This window comes from Dermacentor silvarum, chromosome 3, assembly GCF_013339745.2.
Source record: "Dermacentor silvarum isolate Dsil-2018 chromosome 3, BIME_Dsil_1.4, whole genome shotgun sequence".
In the NCBI taxonomy this organism is placed as follows: Eukaryota; Metazoa; Arthropoda; class Arachnida; order Ixodida; family Ixodidae; genus Dermacentor; species Dermacentor silvarum.
The window spans coordinates 222,500,030-222,524,753 of NC_051156.1; the positions used below are offsets into that span (position 1 = coordinate 222,500,030).

Below are 24,724 nucleotides of genomic sequence, written 5' to 3' on the forward strand. Positions count from 1 at the left end.
AGCGCGGTTTTAGCGGACTTTAGCTGCTCGTATCGCGGGTTTTAGAGTCTTTTGGGGTCTCGACTAGCGGGGTTCATTTCTAGTTGGCAACCTTGGCCCCGAGAGCGGTATGGGCGGCACACAGAGAAGCGCAATGTCCCACAAGTATGAATCGCGCGAAATGCAGACGGCCAGCTGACGTGCATGTCGAGAGAGCTTGTGTGACGTCATCTGGCGGGCTGAACTCGCGCTAAAAATGCATGATGCGTGGGGTTCGGCAGCGTAGGCGCGATGCCACGTGCTGAGCAGGAGGAATGCAGGAAAGAGACTCGCTCAGAAAGTCGGCTCAGCCAAACCTTGCACTGGATGAATCGGGAACCAAAAATAAAAGCTGGCCCCTACAAACGCCATTAGGCTTCCCTGACATCGCGTGACATCGTCTGCGGAATCGCATCGAGGCCCGTCACACGAGCGTGTGGTCTGCGAAATTAGCTTTGTTTTCAAAAGGCGCGCCGCGGCGATTGCTCGAGCCTGGGACTGAATGGTGCTGCCATCTCTACGCGGAGCGAAGCAGCAGCGCTTTATCGCCAAAGCACGAAGGAAGCAAAACCGCAAAACATTACAAGGAAGAGGCCTTCTCGCTCAGATGCCTTCATCCGTGGAAAACGTTTCGATTGCGAGAAAGGGGCCGCTCGATCCCATAACGCGCGGTGATCGTGGAGACTGGAAGAAAGCACGGGAGAGGTCCGGTTGCTCGGGACGACCTGGTAAGCCGGCTGCGCGGCGTTCCCTGCTGGAGAGAGCCTTATATAGCGTAGGCCGAGCTCCTTAGCGACTAAAGCAGCACGACGTCATCTGTCCCCAGAACAGCAGCAACCGCACGTGGGTGCTTTGATCCCTGGTGCCCTCTTCTGGCAGCAAGTCTGTAGCTTTTGTAGGTTTTTTCTTTTTCTTTTTTTTTCCGTCCAACTCGGATTCCTCGGATGGGTTTAGCTTGTCCCGAGACGCGGATTTGAACGCTTCCGCTGTGTCACCGCGAGGCCTATTCGCATCGCCGTGACTCGTGGCGAATCTTGAAGGAGACGCAAAGGACGCCGAGTCTAACAACCCGGGTCGTTTTTGCGCTTACCAACGGCAGGCACTTGCGAGGTTAATGGCAGTAACCGAATCGCGGTGGCGGCACACAGTGTTTGTGCCATGCGTGAGTTGGCGGCCGCCAACTCTTCTTCACGGAGAATGGGTGGAGAGGCCGCCGCAGCTGCGGTCTCTCGACCTGCAGGTAGGGGGCCTCGGCGCACAGCTGTCGACGGGGCGAGCAGCCAACTGGGTGGCTGCTGGCGCCAGGAGAAGCGAACGTCGTGCTGGCTGCCGCATCGCGACCGCCGCTCGCAACGTCGTAGCTCTCGAGGCGGGGTCCAGCTGTTCCAGCGGGGCGGGCGCCGAATCGGGTCTCTGGGAATTGGAACGGTCGTCGAGAGACCATCCCGTCTTTCGACGGGGCTTGAGATGCACGTGGAGGACGGGGAAAGGGTGGGACTGTTGGCAAAACATTCCCGTGGCCATTGCTCCAGCTAAAGCGGGTTTTTATATTTCTTTTTTCTTTTAAGTGTTATATTTAGCAGAAAAGTTCAGCGGAAGATTTACAGCTAGTCGTTCTCGAGTAAAGTGGCGTAACTCCTAGGCGCCGATGCACTGAAACCGGGTAGTCTTGCAACAGTGCGCTCCTATAGTTGAACAGTCGGGCAAACGGAAGTCAGAAACCGAAACAGAAAGGTGTCATTTCAAATGAGCGAGGAAAAAGTTACGAAGAGAAGCGGAAGACACAGCAGCCTTAATAGTCTCAGTCGTCTCTCAGGAAAGGAACGAATAAATTACGCACTCATCGGCGAAATTTAAAAAAATGTCCGAACTAGGAGAAAATCATACGTTTGATGTCGAGCTGGCCTGTTATATAGGAAAAGGCTGATATAGACGAGTCCGGAAGACAATGTCGACAGCACACATATAGTGTGCACGTTCTGCGACGTTGTGAACAGGGGCTCGTCGCCGGCGTGTGGCGGAAGCAGCTGCGTGCTCGCGTGACGTGCGGCCGTTTACGCGGAAATCAACAGTTACTCTACGTTCACAGAACCGAAACTCCTAGCTCGTCCACGAGCCAGAGAAATACGAACGGCTAAACGAGAAGAAAGTCACGACAAGTACTCACGCCACAGATGGACCACTGCACCCCGTTTTAGCCGGCGTCCGCAATGCAGAGGAAATGAGCTGACAGTTCTGTACATGTACTTTAGTCTCGGCGCATATGTTCCTTTAATCCTCCCCCTCGCCCACCACACATACGAATAAGAATAAGGTAACGTCGTAGCGGCAACATATCAAGTGTCGCTACTACGATGTCGGCTATCACAAAAGCAGCTTTAAGAAAATGCTCCACAGAGGTGGTGCAGCACGAACTGCTCTCTCTCACTCCGTACACGTCTTTTTGACCTAACAGCGCAAGTGAGACGCCAAACCACGCACTCCTATGCAAACCCAACCGTGCTTTCTGTTCTTGTAAGCATGCACATTTATTCAGCCTCTGCGTTCGTCTTCCCGTCTAGCCGAAGTTCGCGATTCGTGCGGCCCTATGCTGGCACGAGCTCGTCAGTGCTCAGTGGGATTCGTTGGTTGTCTCCGAAGTTCGCGATTGCGTAAGGACACGAGAGAATGGTTTCATCTGACCTGGCCTCGTTCGATTTTCAGACTGCAAATAGCTGTAGATAAAGCACGCTGGTAAAGGACTTCAGCCTTCCAGGCAAGAAGAAACGCGTGTGCAGTACGGTGTCGGAGTCGAACGTTCAGTTTGGAGCAGGGATTTGCAAAAGCAATAAAAGTTTCTCCATATATGTTGAGCTTCAGAAGACGCTGTCTTTTTTTTTTTTTTTTAATAGCTCTTTTTCTGGTAATTCGTGAAATATAAAGAATGCACTGAGGAGTGTGTGCAATTCCGTAATATGACCTTCTGATTTCTGTGTTTAGTAGCTGTTCGTTACGTTTTAGTTTTTAAAGACGTCCTTATTTTATATATATATATTGCTTGTAGCATTTGCGTTAACTTCATATCGTTGGTGCTTGCATGCATCATGTTCCTACCTAACATGACGTACGTGTTTATTTCTGCTAATCTGTCTTACACAACCGGGGCCCTCTCGAAGCGGCCTTTTGGACATTTGGAGTATAGAGGTAGTTCTAGCGCGCTGAGTAGAATGAGTTCTGTGATGAGAACAAACAGTGAATTAAATGTGGTTACGCTACACGAGTTGTATAGCTCCTTTGAGTCATCCGCAATCTTGCGAACTTATTTTCTGAAACACATACATCACTGATTGAAGTTTCGCTAAGACGTAATTTAAAGCTTACCTATGTCCTTTGACTACATATACACATATACCGTATTCGCTCAGTAAACGGCCCGGCATCAGCTAACACCATGCACGTGCCCGTGAACCTCTGTCAAAACATACGTACCGCACCAAACGAACACGCTGTAAGGTTCGCCCATTAAAGATTGGAGAATGAACACGAGTATTTCTTTCGAAAGTATAAGTTCATATTGGCTGTGTCAGCGCAAAACACAGTCCTCGAGAAGCTTCTCGGCGGTGTCATCGGCTGCACCATTAACATATATCGCGTGGCTGCAAGTGTGTCGCGTCCCCGTGAGCTTAAACCACCCACAGATGAAAGAGTCGTCGAATCTTTTTTTTACAATAGCCATTGTTTCCTACTTGGCATGTCTTGGCGGGCACAACATGACGTCACAAGCTACTCGCTATGACGCATTACTCGCAGAGAACTACCGGGTGAGAGTACAATGCCGCAGCTATGCTTCCGGGAAGTCAGGTGCGTTAAAACAATGCGCGTCACGACCTCAAGTGCGAATGGTGCGTAAAAGGCGCCGCGCTTATGGCATCTGTGTTTCGCGCTGGTTCCTCTGCCGGGAAGACCTATAGCATGTTGCCGTTAATCGTACGTCAAACAACGCCTCCACGTCAGAGCCCGCTCTCTATAAATCCGTTTTTCTCCCCAGGTTTAAGACAGCCTGACAAGCGTTTCCTTAATCTCCTTCAAAAGTGAGCTCGAGGCAAGTACACCAGGTTTTTTTTTTTTTTTTTTATTTAACTGCACCAAAAGCTTTTAATTGCCTATGGCAGATAACACGGTACTGACCATTGAGCTAAATTACTCGATACGGCGGCCATTACTTCAACGAGAAATCAAAATGATCACTAACAATTAACATAATTACACTCATTAACTTATTTAATAAATTACATCACAGCAGATTTTAATTTACGAGTTGTGGCCGTGAGTTCGCAAGGCGTACTTCTCAAGAATTATCGGTACTGCACCAGTTTCGAAATAATGATTTTCAAAGTGTCCGACGAAATGCACCGGCGTTCCAATTACTTTGGTGCTTCAATGTATAAAACAGCATTTTCTTTGAAAACGTAAATGGAACAGCAGTGGATTTTTAGCGCAAGTTTGATGGAGCATATCTCGAAACCAGTGCTATCCTCAGGATCCGTTCCAAGTCGATATGCCTTACATACCTACTAGTTAAAATTCGTAGGTTGAAATATGTGCCGTAAAGTAATTCATTACATGTTAACTAGTGCGATGATCATTATTCAATTAAGCATTTTGATTTCTCGTAGAAGTAATGGCCGCCTCATGGAGTAATTTAGCTGAAGGGTTAGAATCGTGCTATCTTCCAAGGCAATTAAAAAAAATTGGTGTGGAAAAAAGAAGTGAGCTCCTGAACAACACTACAATGTGGTGCGCGCGGTTTAAATCGTGGACCCGAGACCTCACCATCGCACCGGGATGGGGCGACGTAATGCTTACGCATTTCTCTCGGGTTGTTGGGTTTCGTAACTTACGTATTTGAAAGGCGTCCCTGTGGAACGTTCATGACATTTTTTTTAAAGTAGCATTTAAGCATTACGTGAACTTCATATCGTTGGTTCTCGCATACATCTTGTTCCTACCTAACATGACGTACATGTTTATGTTTACTTCTGCTCATCTCCGTTACACACCAAAAACCAGGGCCCTCTCAAGGTGGCCTTCGAGCAGCCTTTTGTCTCTTCCCCCTACATTTGTCTGTTTGAGAGAAAAGAACAAAAAAAATTTATATATATATATATATATATATATATATATATATATATATATATATATATATATATATATATATATACGTAAACTTGGAAATAAGAACTGCCGCTTTTTATCTCGGAAAATGTTCAACCGGTAATTTATCGGCAATAGTTGGATAGAAAAATGGAACGGCATAAAAAAAAATCACAGCTTATTTTCAAAGTAGAGTTGGGCGAATGAACAGCGACTTGAAAACGTTTTCAGGACATTCAGAGGCAATTCTAGCGCGCTGAGTAATGTGAGCGCTGCGGTGAGAACGAACAGTGAATGAAATGTCTGATCTTACCCTTTTCTCAGTGCAGGGTAGCAAACTGGATATTTATCTCCCAGTTAACCTCCCCACCTTTCGAATCTTATCTCTTATGCATTATCCTTTGTTTAACACTCGCATCACTTGCTAAAATATGTGACAGCGCGATGACGTAACTTCCGTTACAGATGCCTAGCAGGAAGTCGTTTGCACATCTCTAGTCATAGAACACGTTTCCTTTTATTATTATTATTATTATTATTATTATTATTATTATTATTATTATTATTATTATTATTATTATTATTATTATTATTATTATTATTATTATTATTATTATTATTATTATTATTATTATTATTATTATTATTAAATAGCAGAAAAGCGGGGAAGGCGAGATCGGAAAATGGTAGGAAGCGCGAATACAACATGAAGGGGACATGCAAACTTCTTTCAACAGCTTCTAGTGGCTAAATGCACAGTCAGCGCATAAAAGTATGCAATCAGTCCTATATATGTTCAACTTCGAAACTTATTACGTATTAACGCGCCAGATTCGAAACCACAAATCGCGGGTAATCGTTGCTTATAAGCAAATTTAGTCTTCCATCTATTAATGCCCACGACTGTATACCGCGTTCTTTTTATTATTTTATTTTCCCTTACGAAAAGCTCTGTGTCGTTATTTTTTATGGGCTCTGACAGGTAGCGCAGTTAGGTCTATTCAGATGGATTACATAAAGAGACGAACGCTACTTGCGTAACGAATTGCAATGTCCTAGATGGCTTATTAAAAGATTTACTAATTACCTTTTTTGATTCTTCAATTTAGGGTACATGCTGCAATTGCGAAATCGATGCCGAGCACTTTGAAATCATCTTTGACTCTACAACAGAAATTTTAACCCTAGCACCACTATCAAAATAAATACATTGGCGTTGCCGGTAACAATTTACCAGAAATGTGCGTCAAGTGGTTCAGGATCATGTTAACTGTAACGCCAACGCATTTCTCGAATGTCTCGAAAGTGACGCTAGTTTAAGGATTTATCCTAATCAGACATGGCTTCATTACTGCTCCAGTTTAATTGCTTAACTGAAACGTGAGTACTAAAGTGATAACTAAAAAGTTAATTTTAATTAGCCACCTGGAGATTACGATTTGTCGCGCAAACAACGTCCGCCACCTAATCAGGTAATCCACCTGAACAGGCCTAATCGCGCTATATGCACCCTGCGCTACATTTTTTTTTTTCAATTCTTTGAACTATAAAAAATTACAGTACATCTAAATTCAAGGCGTTAGCAAAAAAAAAAATTTCTACACTTGCTGATCCACAATAAAACATATATTGACGCTCCTGAGCCCAATAAGCCACGCCTTGCCCATAAAAAAATGCATGGAATTCATTATTAAATTTCACACTTTTCTTGTTCATTTGCCAGATGTCATTTCGTCAAGGAACTGACGACATGTCAAGAATGTGTTTCGCTCTTAAACGCGTCGTCAAAATGTCCCTTTTCATGCGTCTGACCAATCGCGCTGTGACATCGCGAAGTCCTCCACGCGTCATCATCAATTACCGACGGGCTTTAAATACATTTGCAGTTCAGATAGTTGTTGCCACACTGCAGATCTACCCTTTCTTTCGTCAAAGCTGGCCTGACTGCAACTGCCTTTAAATGTCAACGTGACTGCGAGAGTGCAGAGTGACGGTACACATGATAAACGACAGCAAGAGTAGGGTTATTGTTTGCAGGAAAATAATGTCATCAGATCAGAAATTCTTCTGGTGTATAACCATCATGTAAGCTAACTGCGATCTTTAAATTCATCTTTGTCAAGCCCTTAAGTTCTAAACTAATCGGCTGATAAACTCGTCTGCTAAACTGCTGGCATGGCGTGGCTTCCCGTATACAGTCCGAACAGCCATACTTTCTTCGTGTTGTTTCATTGTTCTCATGCCACGTATGACACTTTTCATATCCTCTTCATAGTGTCAACTTGCTGCGAACTTGTGCTAGCATCATTTCGATGACTTGTTGTGACGAACGAACTTTTTTTTACATATATCCCGCCGAAACGTCCATGAATAAAAATCAGTCCAACAAACCGCACTACAATGCAAATTACGGATGCACGAACATTTTTATTGACTTCATTCTGCATCAATCGCGTCGTAAGCATTATTTTTTCTGACACCGAAAGCTCACTATTGAAAGTACGTGCCCCTAATAACCCCGTGGTGAAGTGTGCTATCCGTCGCTATACCTTCGTGTTGCCCGCCCATGCTATCTTTGAACTGCAGCCAATTTTTAAATATATATGTCGCATACATATGGCTGTAATCAAAAAGTCCCCGTATAGAGCTGATATAAGTTTTATTTTTCCCTTTTTTTTTGCCAGATAAAGGTATCGCCTATTAACTTGGCGTCCTGCCTTCCTCAATGCGTCATCCAGTGCATGGGTTGTCGCTTGCCACCGACTTCGTTCTCTACCAGGTGCATGTTCGTTGCATCACCCCCATGCCATGCTCCACAGAATACTGTTCCTTGCTCCATGCTATGCCGCCCCGTGCTTCGCTGTCGTCTTCTTCGGTAAAGCTTATGTCACCGTCGAACGCTATTGGAGAGAAATTAAGTCACGCTAAACTAATAAGCTCACTCACTCGCATTTTTCTGAGCGGCCGTTGGGCCGAGAGGCAGCAAGTACTGGTTGAGATGACGGCAAATTGAAGCAGTAATTTAAACTTCGTGCTAGAACCTCAAGTCTTTGACATCGCCAGTTCAATCCGTGATGTCAGTGGCGCCGAGAACAAGGACCCTCGAGGAAAAGTGAGCAGAAGTCACTGACTGTGCCGCGGTTCTTGGCGCATCACCGAACGCCACTCTTTTCTGCCGTGGAAGACAATGGGGAAGACCACACGCTGCGGATGTAGCAATTCGCTGCGCTCCGAGTGCCGCTGGGAGCGCGGACAGGGGCCGAGAAACAAAAGCAAAGCCGCTGACTGATTGCGCCGCGGACCGGTTAAGGAAGTTTCACGCTCTCGCGTCCGACCGTCAAGACCGCTGATGTCATTTTCTCGCTTACTCTGCGGCAGTCGTCTGCAACAATATTTCTTATTACAAAAGAGAGAACTAACGAATCAGTCCGACTAATCATTGGTATCCTGGTGATTTGTGGTGCAGTTTATAGAAATCCAAATTTACACAGAAATTCAAGTACATACACTCTTACATATGCACAGCAATAACTATTATAGGCTCTTGATTTCAAAAGTGTTGTGTATGGTCTTCGTAACCCCAACTTTCGTATAAGCTTATATGTCAAAAAGAAATTTTAAAAATTTGGGCAGCTTGCACTAGTGGTGCAAGGCTGGAGTAAACAGTGAAGCTGGTGATCGACCTAGATTTCCTTCCAGGCTTTACTAGGCTTGGCTAAGTTTTGCTAGGAAATGCTAAGTGCTGCTAGGCACGGTGTTCCGAATCGGCTCGCCGCCGACGCGCACATTTTCGCTTGGCCGCGCGACGCGCTTCAAAATGCGCTCATCTTGAAGCGCGTCGCGTGGCCAAGCGGGTGGGTGGGTGGGTAAACTTTATTGATTCACGACAGAATCATGTGAGGGGGGGAGGGGAGAAAGGGAAGCAGGACGACGATGGGCCCTCAGGCCGCTCTAGATGGCCGGGCACATTTGTGCTTCGGCGACCCCTCTGGCCCAGCCCACTGTCCGAAGCTGTAAGTCCGGTTGCGAGCTGCGCAGAGCAGCCTCCCATCGCTCCTGGTGTTCTGACCCTCGCCACGGGGGCTTGGGCTTGTTCGGGCAATTTAGAAAGATGTGGGCAAAGTCAGCTCTGGTGCTAGGACACAAGTGGCAGTGAGGAGACCCGCCGGGGTGGCTCAGTCAGCTAAGGCGTTGCGCTGCTGAGCACGAGGTCGCGGGATCGAATCCCGGCCGCGGCGGCCGCATTTCGATGGAGGCGAAATGCAAAAACGCCCGTGTGCTTGCGTTGTAGCGCACGTTAAAGAACCCCAGGTGGTCAAAATTAACCCGGAGCCCTCCACTACGGCGTGCCTCATAATCAGAACTGGTTTTGACACGTAAAACCCCAGAAGGAAGGCAGTGAGGAGAGGTTTCCCCGTGTGTAATAATCGACAGAATGAAAGGGGTCGTAACAGTGGCTGTTTGAAGTCTTCGCCACAAAGCCTGGTCACTTCTGGGAAGAGATTTATGCGGCGGGGGGTAGATTAGGCGGGAATTTCTGTGGAACAGGGTGAGGTCATGGTAGCTGAGGAGTCGATCTCTTGCACTGCGAGACAAGCGGGTGTCCGGAGCTTGTTTGGTCGTCCTATGTCAAGTCTACATGTACTCGCCACAGAGGCAACGAGAGTTAATTCTGACGCCGTCGCGGCATTACCGAGCTTTATCTCCCCGGTGACGTCACGGCCAAGCTGAGCCGCCACCAGAGGCACCTGCTGCAGTCAGGGACACCGCGCGCGTTTGGCGCGAACGCGGGGAAACAGGGAAACGCGGATGGCGTCGGCAGCAGCTCTGCGCGTTCCCTTGTTGGTGCTACTACAATTTCTCTTACTCTCTCCCGAGCATAGCGCGCGCTGCGCGCATGCTCTCGTTCCCTCTCCTTAACGTCACATGTGAAGGCAACATGTACACGGCACAGAGAGGAGGCGAAGCACACGGTGCTCCGCGAGGTGGTTGCTAGGCAACGCGCGGTGACGTCATCGCCAGGAACAGTTTTTGTTCGCACTACGCGGCGCAACGAAGAGCTTAAACAGCTCCGCTGTTTAAAGCTCTGTAGGTATTCGATCTGAGGTCCCATGAAGAAGGAACAAAGAGTTGTGTATTAGAGCACACACTAAAGCTCCCTCGAAATTGGTTAAATGATCCGTCTGGTGTAGACGCTTGATTGAGTGGCGCTTGTATACTTCCCAATGTCAATCCGCAAAGATGGTGAGCAGGAAAGTACTACAAAATGAAGACACGGTTGACCCCAAACCCAAGTAACTTACACCAGCCGTCCATAGTGTTTGGAGTCAACCGTACGAAGACATTGCCCAGTGTCCGAAGTGTTCTGCTCCTGCGTCTGCAGCGGATGCCCACCATCTACTTCGGACGTGTCCTGGGACAAAGACAATTCGAGAAAGTGTTCTCAAAGGCGTGAAATTGAAGAGCGATCAAGTAGAAGACTATGTTAGATGGATTATGGACAACGCATTTTATAAGTCGCTGTTGCAGTATCTCTATGAAACGGGCCTGCATGCTTATGTTTAACCCCATTATGATGCTATGTCACGTGGCAAACTAAGCGAAAAAAAAAAGACCGAAGACAAGGACCGTAAACCCGATTAAGGATTTCTCGCTAAAAAGGTTCGCACCAGAGCGCCGCTCCATACACGCAGTCCGCGCATGAAATGGCAATTAAGAAGACGTCAGTGAGACAGTCCGTGTCAATTCGAAGATGATCGTGTTTAAACTCAACACCACTAGGTCAAAAGAAGATAAGCCTGTCAGCGTGCTCACACTTCGGTACGCGGCACTAAATTAAACAATCATTTGTCTGGCCGTGTAGAATGTGTACGTTGCGGTGTGACAGGAACATTCAAGGTACACAGGAACTGCGCCACTTCTTATCACTGCCCATACGTGTCAGCTAATGTCACAAGATAAACAATAAAGAACACGAGAGCTCCAAACTAGACTGCGGCTAGCAACAAGCACATCGCGTCCTATAGAAGTGGTGGCGCAGCGTGGCACTCTTAAAAGGCTCGCGCGTGTCTCCCGGTCCGCTCGAGCGACGCGGAGTGCGTCACTTCGTTCGTTTGTCTACGACGTTTAGTACGCGAAGCGCCTCGACACCCCGGCCCCTCCGTCGGCTTCATTGAGCCGTGCCCCGCTACTTCGCACACACGCGCGAATGACGCCGAGGCCGCGTCGTCTCCTTCGTGGAACGTGTGCACGCTCCGCTACTGGCGCAACGTGTTCGCGCGGAGCTCATTGACGAAAAACCGCCCCCGTGCTTCAGAAGCCGGTGGGCTGCTCGGTCCTCACTTGGGAAATCAACGAAGTGCGACATCTGTGAGCAGACAAATGAAATATAGTGCAACCTTAAATGCTGGCGCTGAACCGGAAACTCAAAAGACTCTTCGCATATCACTGCAGATGAAAGGACTTGCGATTGCGAGTTTCTCGTGCACACGATGCAGCTGACGTTCGAGCTCTTGGCCATTATTCGCGTGCTTCAAGTTCGCGTTGACAAACTTACGCTAGCAAGGCGCGGATACTACTTGCCTTAGAGCCTTTCAGTGAATCCTCTGGGTTTGCAGCATTGCAGTATACTGGTGTCACCTATACCACACTAAAAAAAAAAAAAGTCTGCACTTTTGGGGGCCTATCTTGTCCCCAAACGACAATCGTCCTGTCTTCTGCGCACGTGTCTTTTCTTTAACACTCTACACTCGCTACAGTCGCGTAAACAAATGCTATGTCACGCTGATAGGTACATGCCGTTCGTAATCTCAAAGTATACCAGACGCGCAGCGTCAAGAATAGGCACGTAGTATAGATGACGATTATTTTTGGCAGCCAAGATAAGCCCCAAACGGCGCAAACTTTTTTTTTCTTTCCCTACAGTGCATGCACTCGGCGAATGATGGCTTTTACGTCCGAGATTTCGGTGCACTCCCTATGCACACCCTTGCGTCTTTCTGCAATTTCTTTTTGATATTCGTTGTTTTATGCGTGATTAAACGTATGTCCCATCAGAAGCAAAATACAAGGTGACACGAACCAGCGCAAATGCTAAGTACAACTCGCTATCGCAAGTAAAATGCGCCTCGAGTAGCAAAATGACACAGAAAATGGTGTCATGTCGAAGCGCATTTCCTGCAACTGGATTAAAAAAATTATTCGGCACCACTACGCAGGGTGCCCTCTATAGGCGTCTGTGTGCTCCGAGTGCATGCGCACGTTTGGGAAAGTAAAGGAGCAGAAGCATTGCATGATTCCATCACCCTCCTGATGACGTGCATCACACTTTTTGTATCCTGATGTCATACGGTTGCAGATGTGGCATTATCTTCTGACGACATTCATTATCCTATAACGTCACTCGTGGCATTCAAACGCCACAAGTTCCATTAGTGATATTGTGGCTTTAAGCAGCGTTATGCGGATAATGCTGGCCTGATTTTAGGCCCCAATACCTAATAATTATCAATATATATCCGAAGACCTTACATTAAATATAGGGGACAGAGCAAAGCTCAGTGAACTCTTACATCACAGTGAACTCTTACAAGAAGTTCACTGTGATTAGCATTCACGCATGAGTATCCGCGTTTTGTGTTTTACCAAAGTTTTTTTTCCCATTTTCCGGATTGTTTGTTGTGTGTTCCTGATTGTTTTTTTTTTCTATTTTACATGTATAAAAATTGGAAGGTAGGCCACTTTAATGCCGGCTATCCCAAACCTCACTCCGGCAAAAGAAGAACAGAAAGGAAACAAGAAAAGATAAACTGTGTTCTTTGCAGTGTCCAACCTATGAGAGGCTCAGAAAAGACCCACCCATTTTAATACCCTTGAATCGTACGGCTTTTTTTTTCATATATATTTACTATAGCTTAAATACCGTCGCTATAATTTAATATCGCTGTTCCTATAGCAGCCATATTACTTTCTACGTGTTTAGAGTACGTGCCAATAAACTTATAATAACGTAATATAACTGGAAAATTGTGCTACAACCACGCAATCACTCCTTTTTTTTTCCCCGTGTATGCAGCACAGTTTGGGTCGGAATTCCCTTTGAGAAAGCTTCGCACAATTAAGTGCCTGAACCCGCGATGCGCCCTGTCGAAGCTGTCGGTGTCTGCAGGAAGGAAAGATCCCACAAATAATCCCTGGCAGAAGGAACCCGCCCACACTGCTGGCTGTCTCGCCTAATGTAAACAACGTTCAGCAAAAAAAAAAAAAGAAAAAAAAAAGCGCGCAGCTGCGATTGCAACAGAGTTGCCAATTTAGACACACTGCAGCTAGACGTAGCTACCGCTATGAGCGCTATGCTGGCCCTGGAAATTTCCCTCGCAATAATTGCTGCTACGTCGTCGCCTCGTTGCGTTATCTTAGAACAATTGTTTGTGTATGTGACACTGACACAGAGTGACCATGTGGCGACCATCACAGACTTTCTTTTCTCTCATCTTTCGTTCCTTTTCTCCCCAGTACACGGTAGTCAACTGGTTACATCCTCTGGTTACCCTCACTCTCCTTCCTTTACTCTTAGCTATCAGTATATAGATCAACACAAAAATATCGTAATATATACTGTAGCCCTTGAAGAGGGTCGGTATATATAGATATATATATATATATTAATATAGTCTCCAAACTTGATTATTATTCGCAACACTAAAGATGAACCAATGTTTGGTCAGCATACAGTGAGTAAAGATCAACCATTGAGCAACAAAGTGAGCAAAAGCTCGGTTGCTATAGCTTAACTGTGCCCTCGCACCAGTGCTCTCTTTCTCTCTTTCTCACTGAGTGAAAAGCGACTTGCTCAACGCCAGTGCGAAATTTGGCCACACTAGTCAATTTCAATGACAAGAAAAACCGTCTTATCTTTATATTTGTAGTCAAGGATTCGCCGCAATTCCGCCACAACCAGACATTGCACCTGTTTGCAAGGTCGCAGCAAGAGCGTATGCAGATGATGCTCGTCTCGTGATGTGGAACTACGAATCCGGCACAGCGGGCCCTGACTATCTCGCTCTGCCAGCAGCCTCGCAGAAACGTAGCAGTAATGCGCAATTAAATAAACAAATATCTTGCACAGTGCTGACAGCGGGCCGCAGCTCCGCGCCTAGCTGCCGTCACTTCAACACACAGCGGTCATATTTCGAAGTCATTTTTACATAATCGCAATCAGCCTTCCAATATAAAATAAAATGCATCAAGAAAGGGTTGCAGGAACTAGGAACGGTGATGTGTGTCTCCCTGCAACCACATGAAATCGAGCCGACAAGCAGACAACTCTGAAAACAAACCCCAGTAAGCGGCATGAGTTGTACAAAAAAATTGTCCACAACAACCGATATATTAAGTAAAAAGATACTTTAAAAACACGGTTCGCTAAGGATAAAGTTACACCGTGTAACTCAAAATGTAATGCAGGTTCACGAGTGTTCAGGATTAATTAGAACGTTACCTTGCGATAAGCCGCGATAATGGTAGCGTCTGCGTCATTTTCTTCGTTTTCAGCGAGGATCAGAACAACTTTTCCTATACAGGCCGCTTTAATGTTTGACAGTGTGAAATCGCATGCGAACACGAGGATAAGGATCAGCATCTCATGTGTACGATTACACCAAGCTCCAGCGTCAACAAGTATGGGGGAAAAATGAATAAGAAGTGAAAAGCGACTGTACAATTTCATAAGATAGAAGCACAATTTCGCTCAGTATAAGCGGTAACCGTGTGATTAAAACCAAACCTCCCACGCAGCTCTGCTTCGTACTCCCACTCGAATATTTCACTAGCGCGAAACAAAAACACTTTCAGTTCTATGGCAAGCTCTTCTGAATGCCGATCACTTCGCCCGTAGTGGGGTTTTTAAATAAGAAATAATGAAAAGCACTCGCTTAAAATACGCATAATGCAAATTAGCTTTTTCCCACAACGCCGTCCGTGATCGACCCGTTGACCTAGTTTTTGTAACTGTTTCCTTTTAGGCGGTAATATTTAGTTTGGGTCACCACTGTATGTTATAGTGAGAAAACGCAAGACTTCTGGCAGGATTCGGGCCAAAAAATATGTCACTTGGATGACGTGGTCTTGGCAGCAAGACAGATTTGTGTTGTCAACGAGGTTTCGGTTTCATGCGATGGCGCTATCTCGTTCATTGAATGCAAGCACCCAACGTCACTCGATCGTCACTATATCGGGACGCAATGGTCGTATTTAGAGACAAAGGTGATGCTTCTTAGTGGACGTTCGTCACGCTTGTCGACGTTTACACTAAAGATACATCTGTCGGTACAAAGGATAAAAGTGACCTATTCACCACTCCACAGCCTGCAGGTGAACAGCAAGCGATAAAGTAACGATAACCAACAGTGAAGCGACAGCAGCAGTCCAAGGGCGTTCGCAGTATTCCACAAAAGCAAGGGCATCGCTTCCACCAATCTGTGCGCGTCGGTACCGACGCCACTGCAGGGGCCCGAAGCGCCGAGTAGGGGGGAACCTGTCATTCCCGCAAGCTACGAGCCCAGCGCGTCCGGTATTTTCCGAGGCCCGTTATATATTTAGCCTCGGCGGACCGAGCGCGTGCGTCTTCGCCAGAGCGCCGGTTCACCGCAGCGGCGTCCCGCCACCCGAGTCGAAAAATCGGAGAGACGCCCTGCCAAGCAGGCTTCGCCACTCGCCTACATCGCCGTGTGGCGGAGAGCCATTTGCCGACTGCGTCAACCACGACACCGAACCCAAGCTTTCGAAGGTGACGGCAAAGTGACGTGGCCCTTGCCACATCCGTAGCCTGCTTCAATAGTCGTGGCTGCTGCTACGTGGCCGCCAGACCGGCCGGCATGCCGGCCAGCGAGGGATCGATGAAAGCGAGTGCAAAATTATTTCGCGGGGAAGCCGGGGTGCCTGGCGAGCGACGCCGAACCACGGCCGTCACCGCGTCTCCCGCCGGGTCGTGGACGAGCCCCCGCGCCCCCATTGGCTCACGCTTTCCCCGGCGGCTGACCTCTGTCGTGACCCCCACCGAGTGCGGGGAGAACGGTCTCACTCACGTGTTCGTCGTGGTGCGGAGTCCTGTCGTGGATGGGAAGCGTGGAGATGTCGGTGGCGGACGAGGCGAGCGAGTCGCACGGAGACGGGCTCTTGGAGCGCTCCTTGTCCGGGACGTGTAGGTACGCCATCTCGCTGAGCCTCAGCTGGTCGGTCTCCATGGCGGTAGCCGGCGGCTCGCACGTAAACCCCGAGCGCGAGCGAGCTAGCTTCGAACCCTGTGTCTGGGCGCCTTTCCCCTGACGGAAAGCGCCGCGACGCACACGAAGCGGCACGGAGCGCCACGCATGCGCCCGGCCCCCTGTGCAGGCACCGACGTCACGCTGTCGTCACTGGTGCACGCGCCTGCGCAGCTGCGCCGCACCGAGGGGTGTGCGCGGGGTGTGTCACGAGAAAGGTCGAGCCCGAGCCGCAGCCGGCGGCTCCGAGCCGCGGCTCTGTTTACGCTGGCTAGTTCGCTCGCAGCGTCGCTAGCGCGCGCTTCGCTGTGGCAGCGGGCCTAGCGCGCTCGCGCTGCACTGTCGACGTCCATTGTTCGGCTCTTGAGCGATGCCGGTCGCCGTACGACATGTCACACGAAACAGCGACTCTTCACATTACGGACCGCGATGTTGGCCGACAGGGAGGGGGGGGGGGAGGGGGGGGGGCGCACGCGCGCACGAGCTTTGCGGCTCCGCGGAGCGTCCCAGCTTGCATCACCCTTCGGACGTTTTTCATCCCCTTATGCTGAATTCGAGGGCCAATTTCAGTTTTAACTGTTGTTGCAAACTGTTCTGTTCGGTTGGAAACTGACGCCAACTCCGTTCTGGAGTTACAAAGCGCGATCCCTACCAAGGTGACCCAATGTCTAGCCGAATTGCAGCACGCCTCCAAATCAATGACCCCTTCGTGGCCTCGTTGCCTCCTCCTCTCGCGCATCCCGCGACGGCGCAGCACGTCGTCGGCAACGGCGCGCGCAGCGCCGCAGGAGTCTCTCTCTCTCTCTTCGTCTAGCGCCGGCCCCTCGTTTCTCGAAGAAGTGACGACACGCGCCCTCATTTGTTGCGTGGGAAGGTCGACGCATGCGGCAAGCGACGTGCACGTGGGCATCTCACTGAGGAAGCCCCGTCATTTACTGATTGGCCCGGAAAAGAGTTGCCTCGTCTGTCAACAAACGACGCGGCAAGGCGCTGCACGTGACCACGCCGGAAAAGAACAAGAAGCAGCTCCAGGACGGCATCCAGCAGCCGAACCTGTATAGCGTGCTGCAAGTAAAGATGTTTCAGTGAGCCTTTTTTTTTTTCTTCGCTTCAGGCTGGAGCATGGCTCCCACGTGTCAAACAGAAGTGGAATCGAGTGGTTCTTGTACTGCCTCACCACAGGGCCAGACCATAGCCGGACCACTATAGGCAGTAACCGATGAAAATAGCAGATTTCGAGAAGCTCACAACCTGCCTATGGATGTTGCATCACTCGGCTAGAATGACCTTGAATATTCTAGGTCACTCTAACCGGCAACCATTGCATTTATTAAGCACCACGATCTAAACTTGTTCTATACTTAGCACGCCGTGACTGACGCATGACTTATGAATGTTACGTAAAAGATACGGATTGCAAATTTGATTGACCCGCGATTATTTTTTTTTATTATTTTCTTACTGGCGCAAACTGAGAGAAGTCCTTCCCCCGATTCCCCGACACCCGCGACGGTTCCCCTGAGTGACGCTGCGTGAATGACGTCAGACTCGTCTATGTTGCGTAAGCATGTAGTTGAGCTTCGTTGGTGACTCGGCAGCAAACCCTCACCCCGTCGAAGCTCCAGCGAAATAATTGGCACATGGTTCGCTTCTCCAAGCGAAACGAACGGAACGAGGCAGGGCTCAGAGCGCGACGATATGGGGGCCATCACTTCTCTGCTTACGTCATCCCAATGAGCGATGACTGGGATCACAGAGGCGACATTGTATCGTGCCGAGCAGTCGCCTTCACCTCTGCCTTCGTTTTTGCTCTGTCCTTCGTTAAAATAATTGCTAAGTCATTGAATATCAGCTCACGCATGTGTCGTTTTACTGCGATAACAATAAGCCGCCGAGAGTGCACGCTGGAAATCCGGCTGTGTGCGATTGGTGCAACGGTGCATGTTACTAGAGGGTACTTCATCAAGGCGTTATAAAAAGAAAAAGGTTCCGTGATTGTGTTGAGAAAGACGCAGTGATAACTTGTTTTAGTATTAATTGAACCTCATTCTACCCTTATTCTTTATTTTTAGACTTCCACCTCAGAGCAACTGCGGCTACCTTTATACCTTCTCACATGTGTCTAAAGAGTCGAAGCCGGCACCTCTTATGATCACCAACATCTCGTTAAACATACCTATTAAATAAAGACTCCAATCTTGTAGGCCGCCATATTGTGGAACTCACCGCGATATGTATGTATGTATGTATGTATGTATGTATGTATGTATGTATGTATGTATGTATGTATGTATGTATGTATGTATGTATGTATGTATGTATGTATGTATGTATGTATGTATGTATGTATGTATGTATGTATGTATGTATGTATGTATGTATGCACGTACATACGTCATTTCTAGTAATAACCATACGAAGCCAAGGGAGCTACACGGCAAATATATTTTGTTATACATTGCCACACTATTCGATGCCCTGTAATGAATTATTCTATTCATATTCAAGTTGTTGCCGTCGGTATTCGATCCTGTTAGTAAATTATTATTCGAACACCCCTAGGCACCCGACGTTGCGGCACACAGGTGATGAGTAGGCATATCGGTAGCTGACCTTGCCATAATCACCTCTGTGACAAACCGGAAGTCGGCCCCTAACCGAAAGTTGCTGCGCAATAAACAGGAGTGTCACTCGGTGCTCGTGCCACTAAAGAACGCTCCAAGCGGTTGTCGTTTCAAATCAGCTTCGGTAGTTTGCGCGAGTATATAGAACATGCGTGTTCCCTCCAAGTCACTTGACCTGTTCGTCAAAAAATAAGAACAAAATAAAATAAAAAGACGCATCGCGTCGCCCCTACAGCTCTCTGCAGCGCGACGCCGAACTTCCGTCACTACGAATACGAGGGCAAAATATATATCGAATGACGAATAAGCCGCGCGAGTGGAATTCTCCGCTGCAACCAGCCGGGATCAAGGAAACTAAGCCGCAGTGCCGACCCACTTTTCTGTTGCTTTCCAATAAAACGCGACCCCCTTTCTCCTTTTCTTCTGTTGCTTGTATATACGCACTCTCGCCTGGTCACCGCGCCCTTGTAGCGGTGTTTTATAGCGCAGCCTGTATTCTGCCTCTGCAATAGATAGCCCGTCGTTTTATTTTAGCGATAGCCATATGCACGACACAATATGCCCGGCTCGTTGTCGACGTATAAAACGCAAAAGAGCGAAGCACGCGGCGAGCGCAGTAACTATACTGGACGTGGGAGGCGACAGGCAGTGACCCACAATCCAGTCCAGGCCTGCCTTGATCCGACCGACGTGCCACAAAGAACGAACGCTGTAAAGAAAAGGACAACGGGACGAGGAAAGTGTGCGTGCGAGGGACGAGAATAAAGATGCGGGAAAGGAAAGCGACTGCCGAGGAAAGAGCGTGAAACGAGAGAAAGGGAAGCGGGAGTGCAGCGAGCGAAGCGCGGGGGCGAAAAGGAAAACCAGAGGCGGGATGCTGACCCCGCGGGAGTCCGGCTTGACCCACAAGTTTACGGGTGGCGGGTTACGTGCCGCAGATTTATGTGCGCTCGCGTCCTGCTTTCGTTTCGTTTGCGCGTAAAATTTTGCGGCACAGGCGAAGACTGCGGCGACGACAACGTGAAAATTTCGCGCGAGCCGCTGAGAAGACGAAGTGCGGGATTAACGAGGTGGGACGGGCCCTGGCGCGCGTAGTAAGGGAGAAGCAGCAACTGACGGGCTATTTTGGGAAAATGGTTTTCGGCGAGGCCCTTAACAAATTGTGAGTGAGCGCGTATTGGGCCGGTGATATATGTTCCCATTCTAACTGTTTGCCGACAGGAACGATAAAGGCGGACGCACCCGACAGTGTCGTCGCAACAAGTGGGTCACCATCTCCTTTTCATTTAAAAAGCGAAGATTTTTAGGCGTACCCTCCCGAAGCATACAGATGCGCAGGAGATTATTGGTGTCCTCCTCGGAGCTTGAAGACGTACACTCAAAAATTCTTCAGAAACAAAAAATGATGAGCCATTACACTCTGTAATGGTGGATGATCAGCGAAGCTGTTTGGCAAACGACGGAGAGCACACGACTAGCGTCGTCTTGCATGGCGAGCCGCGCGCGGTTGGCTTCTCGGGAACGATCTTCATCGGTGTTTGTCGCCCGCCGCCGCCGATTGCATTCTCGCATCTGTTCTCGCCGTCGCTATTCGTAGGCGCGCTGCTCCTCGGGAGTGTGCACTATACACGGCCTCCCCATTACGACGAGAGAAGAGAAATTCAAAATGGAGAACGGCAGCTTGTCTTGCCGACAACGCACGACGGTGCCGCGCGCCGCCCCGGGAGAGTGGAAGGAAACTAGGCACGCACGAGCTTGGAATGACGAAAAGAGAGGGCGGTGTGAACGTAGACATGGCCGACGCGGGCCGCACAGCCGTAAATCTTTGAGAAACGTTTATTATCTACCAGAGAGTCCACTGATCTTGAAAATCGTTCCTATGGATAACTAATTTACTCAAAATGCATATCCAAGTAATGAGACATATAAGGTTTTGCTTAGAATGAAGCGATTTCGCATCAAATTCGGGAGCTGAGTTTTTGCACTCGCAGATCTGTTGACGGACACGAAAAATGCATAGAACCCTAGCCATAGACAGCTTCGCTGTAAAAATTGTGGGAATCCTCGGGTCCCATGACCGCCGCACGCGCAGTGAACGTCGCGTCACGCGCATGCACGCCAGGGATAGTTGCGAGAGGGGAAGCTTTCCTTCCGCGGGCGGCGCACGGGAATTGATAGCGCTATCAGCGCCACCGGGTGCCCGTGGGTCACGTGAGATCCCGTTGACAACGCCCGGGTTTCTTTGGTCCCCAGCAAGCGGCGATAGCGGAAGTCTCCGCCGCCGCGCTCCCGTATTCCCGCACATGGTTGTCAACCGCGTTCTTGCCGTGGCAAACGCCGCGGCCGCCCGTATTCCCCAGTTGGTAAGTCGGAAGCCCTTCTTTACCTAGTGTATTATTCTCTTCGAGGGAACCCTCAGCGATGTCAACTATAGCTAGCTGGCCTGTTCGAAGTGTTAGTTGCAGTCGTAATAAATGCTTTCCGAGTGTACACTTGGTTGTCGTCTATTGTTTCCTCGAGCTTGTACCGGACCGCGGTTGATGCGGAGGCATGCGCCAACCGTGGGGTTCGGTGTGCCGAGGCAGAGAGCCGGTTTCTATCCCCCCATATCCCGACAAACTATTAGATCACGATCCGCATGCTTGACGCGCTGGTGCGACGTGAATTTGCAGCTTATCAGGTCGACCGTAATCTAGTTACCGTTCGTAATCGTACCTTGCCCCCTCACATTGTCTCCCTCGTATGCCTCCGGGCGCCCCCCGCCGGCTGCTGATAGAACGACTGGCCGTGGCGCGCGGCATGGTCCGAGACTCCGAGCCCTCGCAGACGTGTTCCGAACGCCCAGCATGCAGGCAGAGCTGGCCTGAAGATTAAGAAGAATACAACTTCGATGTTGAGGTCTCACTGTCTTTCTTGAGGGCCACGGCTGAGTCCCGACTTCCCACATTCTCACAAACTTTAACCCTGTTCATTTTCACCCTTCTTTAATCCATTATCTGTTTTAATTGACTTCGGTTGACGTTCTATCATTTTTAATTCCCTGTACCCCTTACCCCATGTAATGGTAGCTAGCCGATTTTAGACTAGCTAAACGCGCAGTCTTTCCCTCTCTTCTTCCTTTTCCTTTAACCCTTCCTCTAGCTTAAAACAGAAAACCCGATGTCAGCTTCTGGTTCCTACTCCCTATTCTCCTTTCTATTATATATCTCTCTCTTTCGGAGAGACTGGCCAGACGGGAACTTGTGACTTGAAGAAATATTTTTTTTTTCACGCAGCGGATAGTTTCAAATCGAAAGAGACTATAATAGAGTCGAACATTTTAACAATATACTTACACAGCCTTGAGACTGCGGCACGAATGAGTGGTTCTACCACTGCTCGTAACATCAGTTGATGTTGAGGAACTAGTGGCTAAAGTTGTTGGTCCAGAAGACAACTCTTCAGAGCGACTCAAAGTCAGGTCTCACTATACGAACATTATTTATGGGCGCAAAAGTAGACATACGAAAGGAGGACACGCACACGCAAAGCGTCGTGAATAATGTTTCGTAGACTTCACCTACTTGCCCACGAAGTCACTTCTGAGCTATATCACTGTACGAGTACGTTTTCGACCCGCCGGGGTAGCTCAGTCAGCTAAGGCGTCGCGCTGCTGAGCCCGAGGTCGCGGGATCGAATCCCGGCCGCGGCGCCCGCATCTCTATATGCAAAAACGCACGTGTGCTGGCGTTGTAGTGCACGTTAAAGAGCCCCAGCTGGTCAAACTACGGCGTGCCTCATAATCAGTGCTGGTTTTGGCACGTAAAACCAGAAAAAAGTACGTTGTCGAGAAAAGCACGGCTGCGCTTCGCAGATGGCAAAACCATTAATATGTGAAGAATGCTGCGCGGCATGGAACATACGTGACGCACTCCCTAGAGCTCGTGGATCAGAGCGGCAGCAAAACGGGCGTAACAAAAAAATAGACGAACGAATCAGTGTCTGCGTACTCGGAAAGTTGGTACACCGCTTGACGTAATAGGCTAACAGCCGGCTCGCTCGGTGGCATCCCATTCTTTATTCTGCATTGCCGTCCACAGCATGTCGCCGAGCCATACATTTTCAGCCATATCGTGAATTGTGCAGCTCAGTTTTCTTTGTTTTTCCTTTTTTTTTAAATCTTGAGGCAACTGCAAGATATATTTCCGCTAACTCTGCAGATGACGTGGTACGATACCCACATGACGCAGTATTTGTATTCAGTCATCAGAAAAGCGGCGATGATTGCAGAGAACAAATTCGGTAAGTGACAACCGCGACTCAGGTTGCATGGCTTAGTCGGAACATCAGAACGAAAAAGTAGTTGTTTTTCCATTGCATCCACTGCCAGTAATCGCTGGCGGCCGTATGCGCTAAATCGAACCCCTGTTCTTCAAATCAGTCGCGTACGCGGCAGGTCATTTTTGTGCACTGGAAGGTTACTTGATCTGTGTGCCTGGGCAATGAGGCAGGTCTCCTAAGAACACAATTAATCTGCAAACAGTTACGCCGTCCTATGGCCGATGACGCATCTATATATATATATATATATATATATATATATATATATATATATATATATATATATATATATATTAGCGCCGTTATCACGTTAATGGCGGTCACGTAATAATCGAGACACCGTCTGCCGTTTAATTTTAGCCAGATTGCCATGGTATAAGCGAAAGCCACATTGGTTTCACGTATACAGAAACGCCATTACATCACACCGATTATAATGTACAGCAGTGCTGAAATCTAACGATTCATTATATGCCCCCCCCCCCCCTTTTTTTTTTCTTTCTGCCCTTTTGTCTTCCCTAAGACGTAGCTCAATTCTTAATGGAGCTTTAACGAGCAGAACCTTCATAGTGGTTCGTACGCGGGACCCTGTATGGTGGAAAGCGTCGGATTTATTTTTATGGCGCGGATTCTTTAATATGCACCGATCCACGTCAGCACATGAGCGTTCTTCTATCCCGCGTCCATTGGAATGCGACCGTCTGGGCCCAGAATCGAAGAGGGAACTTTGAATGCAGTTCAATAAAAGCGCTCAAATGTGCGGTACGCTTATCAATGACGAAGGAGATTAATCGGGGTCCATTAAGGGCGCCCGCGCAAAAGGCTGCACTGCGGCATTTTGAAACTGGTATGGGCACTAAGTTTATTTTTAACGTCAATTTCGCTATCGACGAAAAAAAACTTGCAGACAATCTTGCGCAACCACGAGGAATTCCGTGCGATTTTCTTTCTTCGTTCGCTCAATTTTATGCCATGATTAATTTTCCACGTTAGTGAGCGTTTACGTGCATCGTTATGAAATATAAATTTCAGCATAACTAGCTTGTAATCACAGCTCAGCGTTGACCTCAGCTTACGCGTGATATGTATAAGTTTGCAACTTTATGTTATGCTCTTAGTACGTAATACGGGCTTCTGGAGAAAAGGTTTGATTTTTTTTTTCTAGATAGCTCTATTATTTAGTTCATTGCTTAAGCTACAATTTTAATACAGTATAGGCTTTTCAGATAGCCATACGTTCCACTTTGCCGCTGTTATTAAACAACAACAAAGGAGGCGCGGACGATTTCACCCGTGTGTTGCGCTTTGCAAACAATTTCCCATGGTGCAATTTCCGCGCCCTGGCACGAAAACTGCATGTGACCTTGG

General features: G+C 48.3%; 2 protein-coding genes across 2 annotated transcripts in view; one reads left to right on the forward strand and one right to left on the reverse strand.

Moving 5' to 3' along the window:
- Positions 1–16,552, reverse strand: part of LOC119446750 (solute carrier family 2, facilitated glucose transporter member 1) — an 81,749-nt gene extending 65,197 nt beyond the window's left edge. The window contains exon 1 of the mRNA XM_037711284.2: positions 16,236–16,552. Coding sequence (XP_037567212.1) covers positions 16,236–16,394 — 159 coding nt within the window. The 5' untranslated portion in view covers positions 16,395–16,552. The remainder of the gene's footprint in view (positions 1–16,235) is intronic.
- The window catches only part of LOC119446749 (exosome component 10-like), a 92,737-nt gene continuing 68,639 nt past the window's right edge, over positions 627–24,724 (forward strand). The window contains exon 1 of the mRNA XM_037711282.2: positions 627–746. The gene's annotated coding sequence lies outside the window, so the exon portion shown is untranslated. The remainder of the gene's footprint in view (positions 747–24,724) is intronic.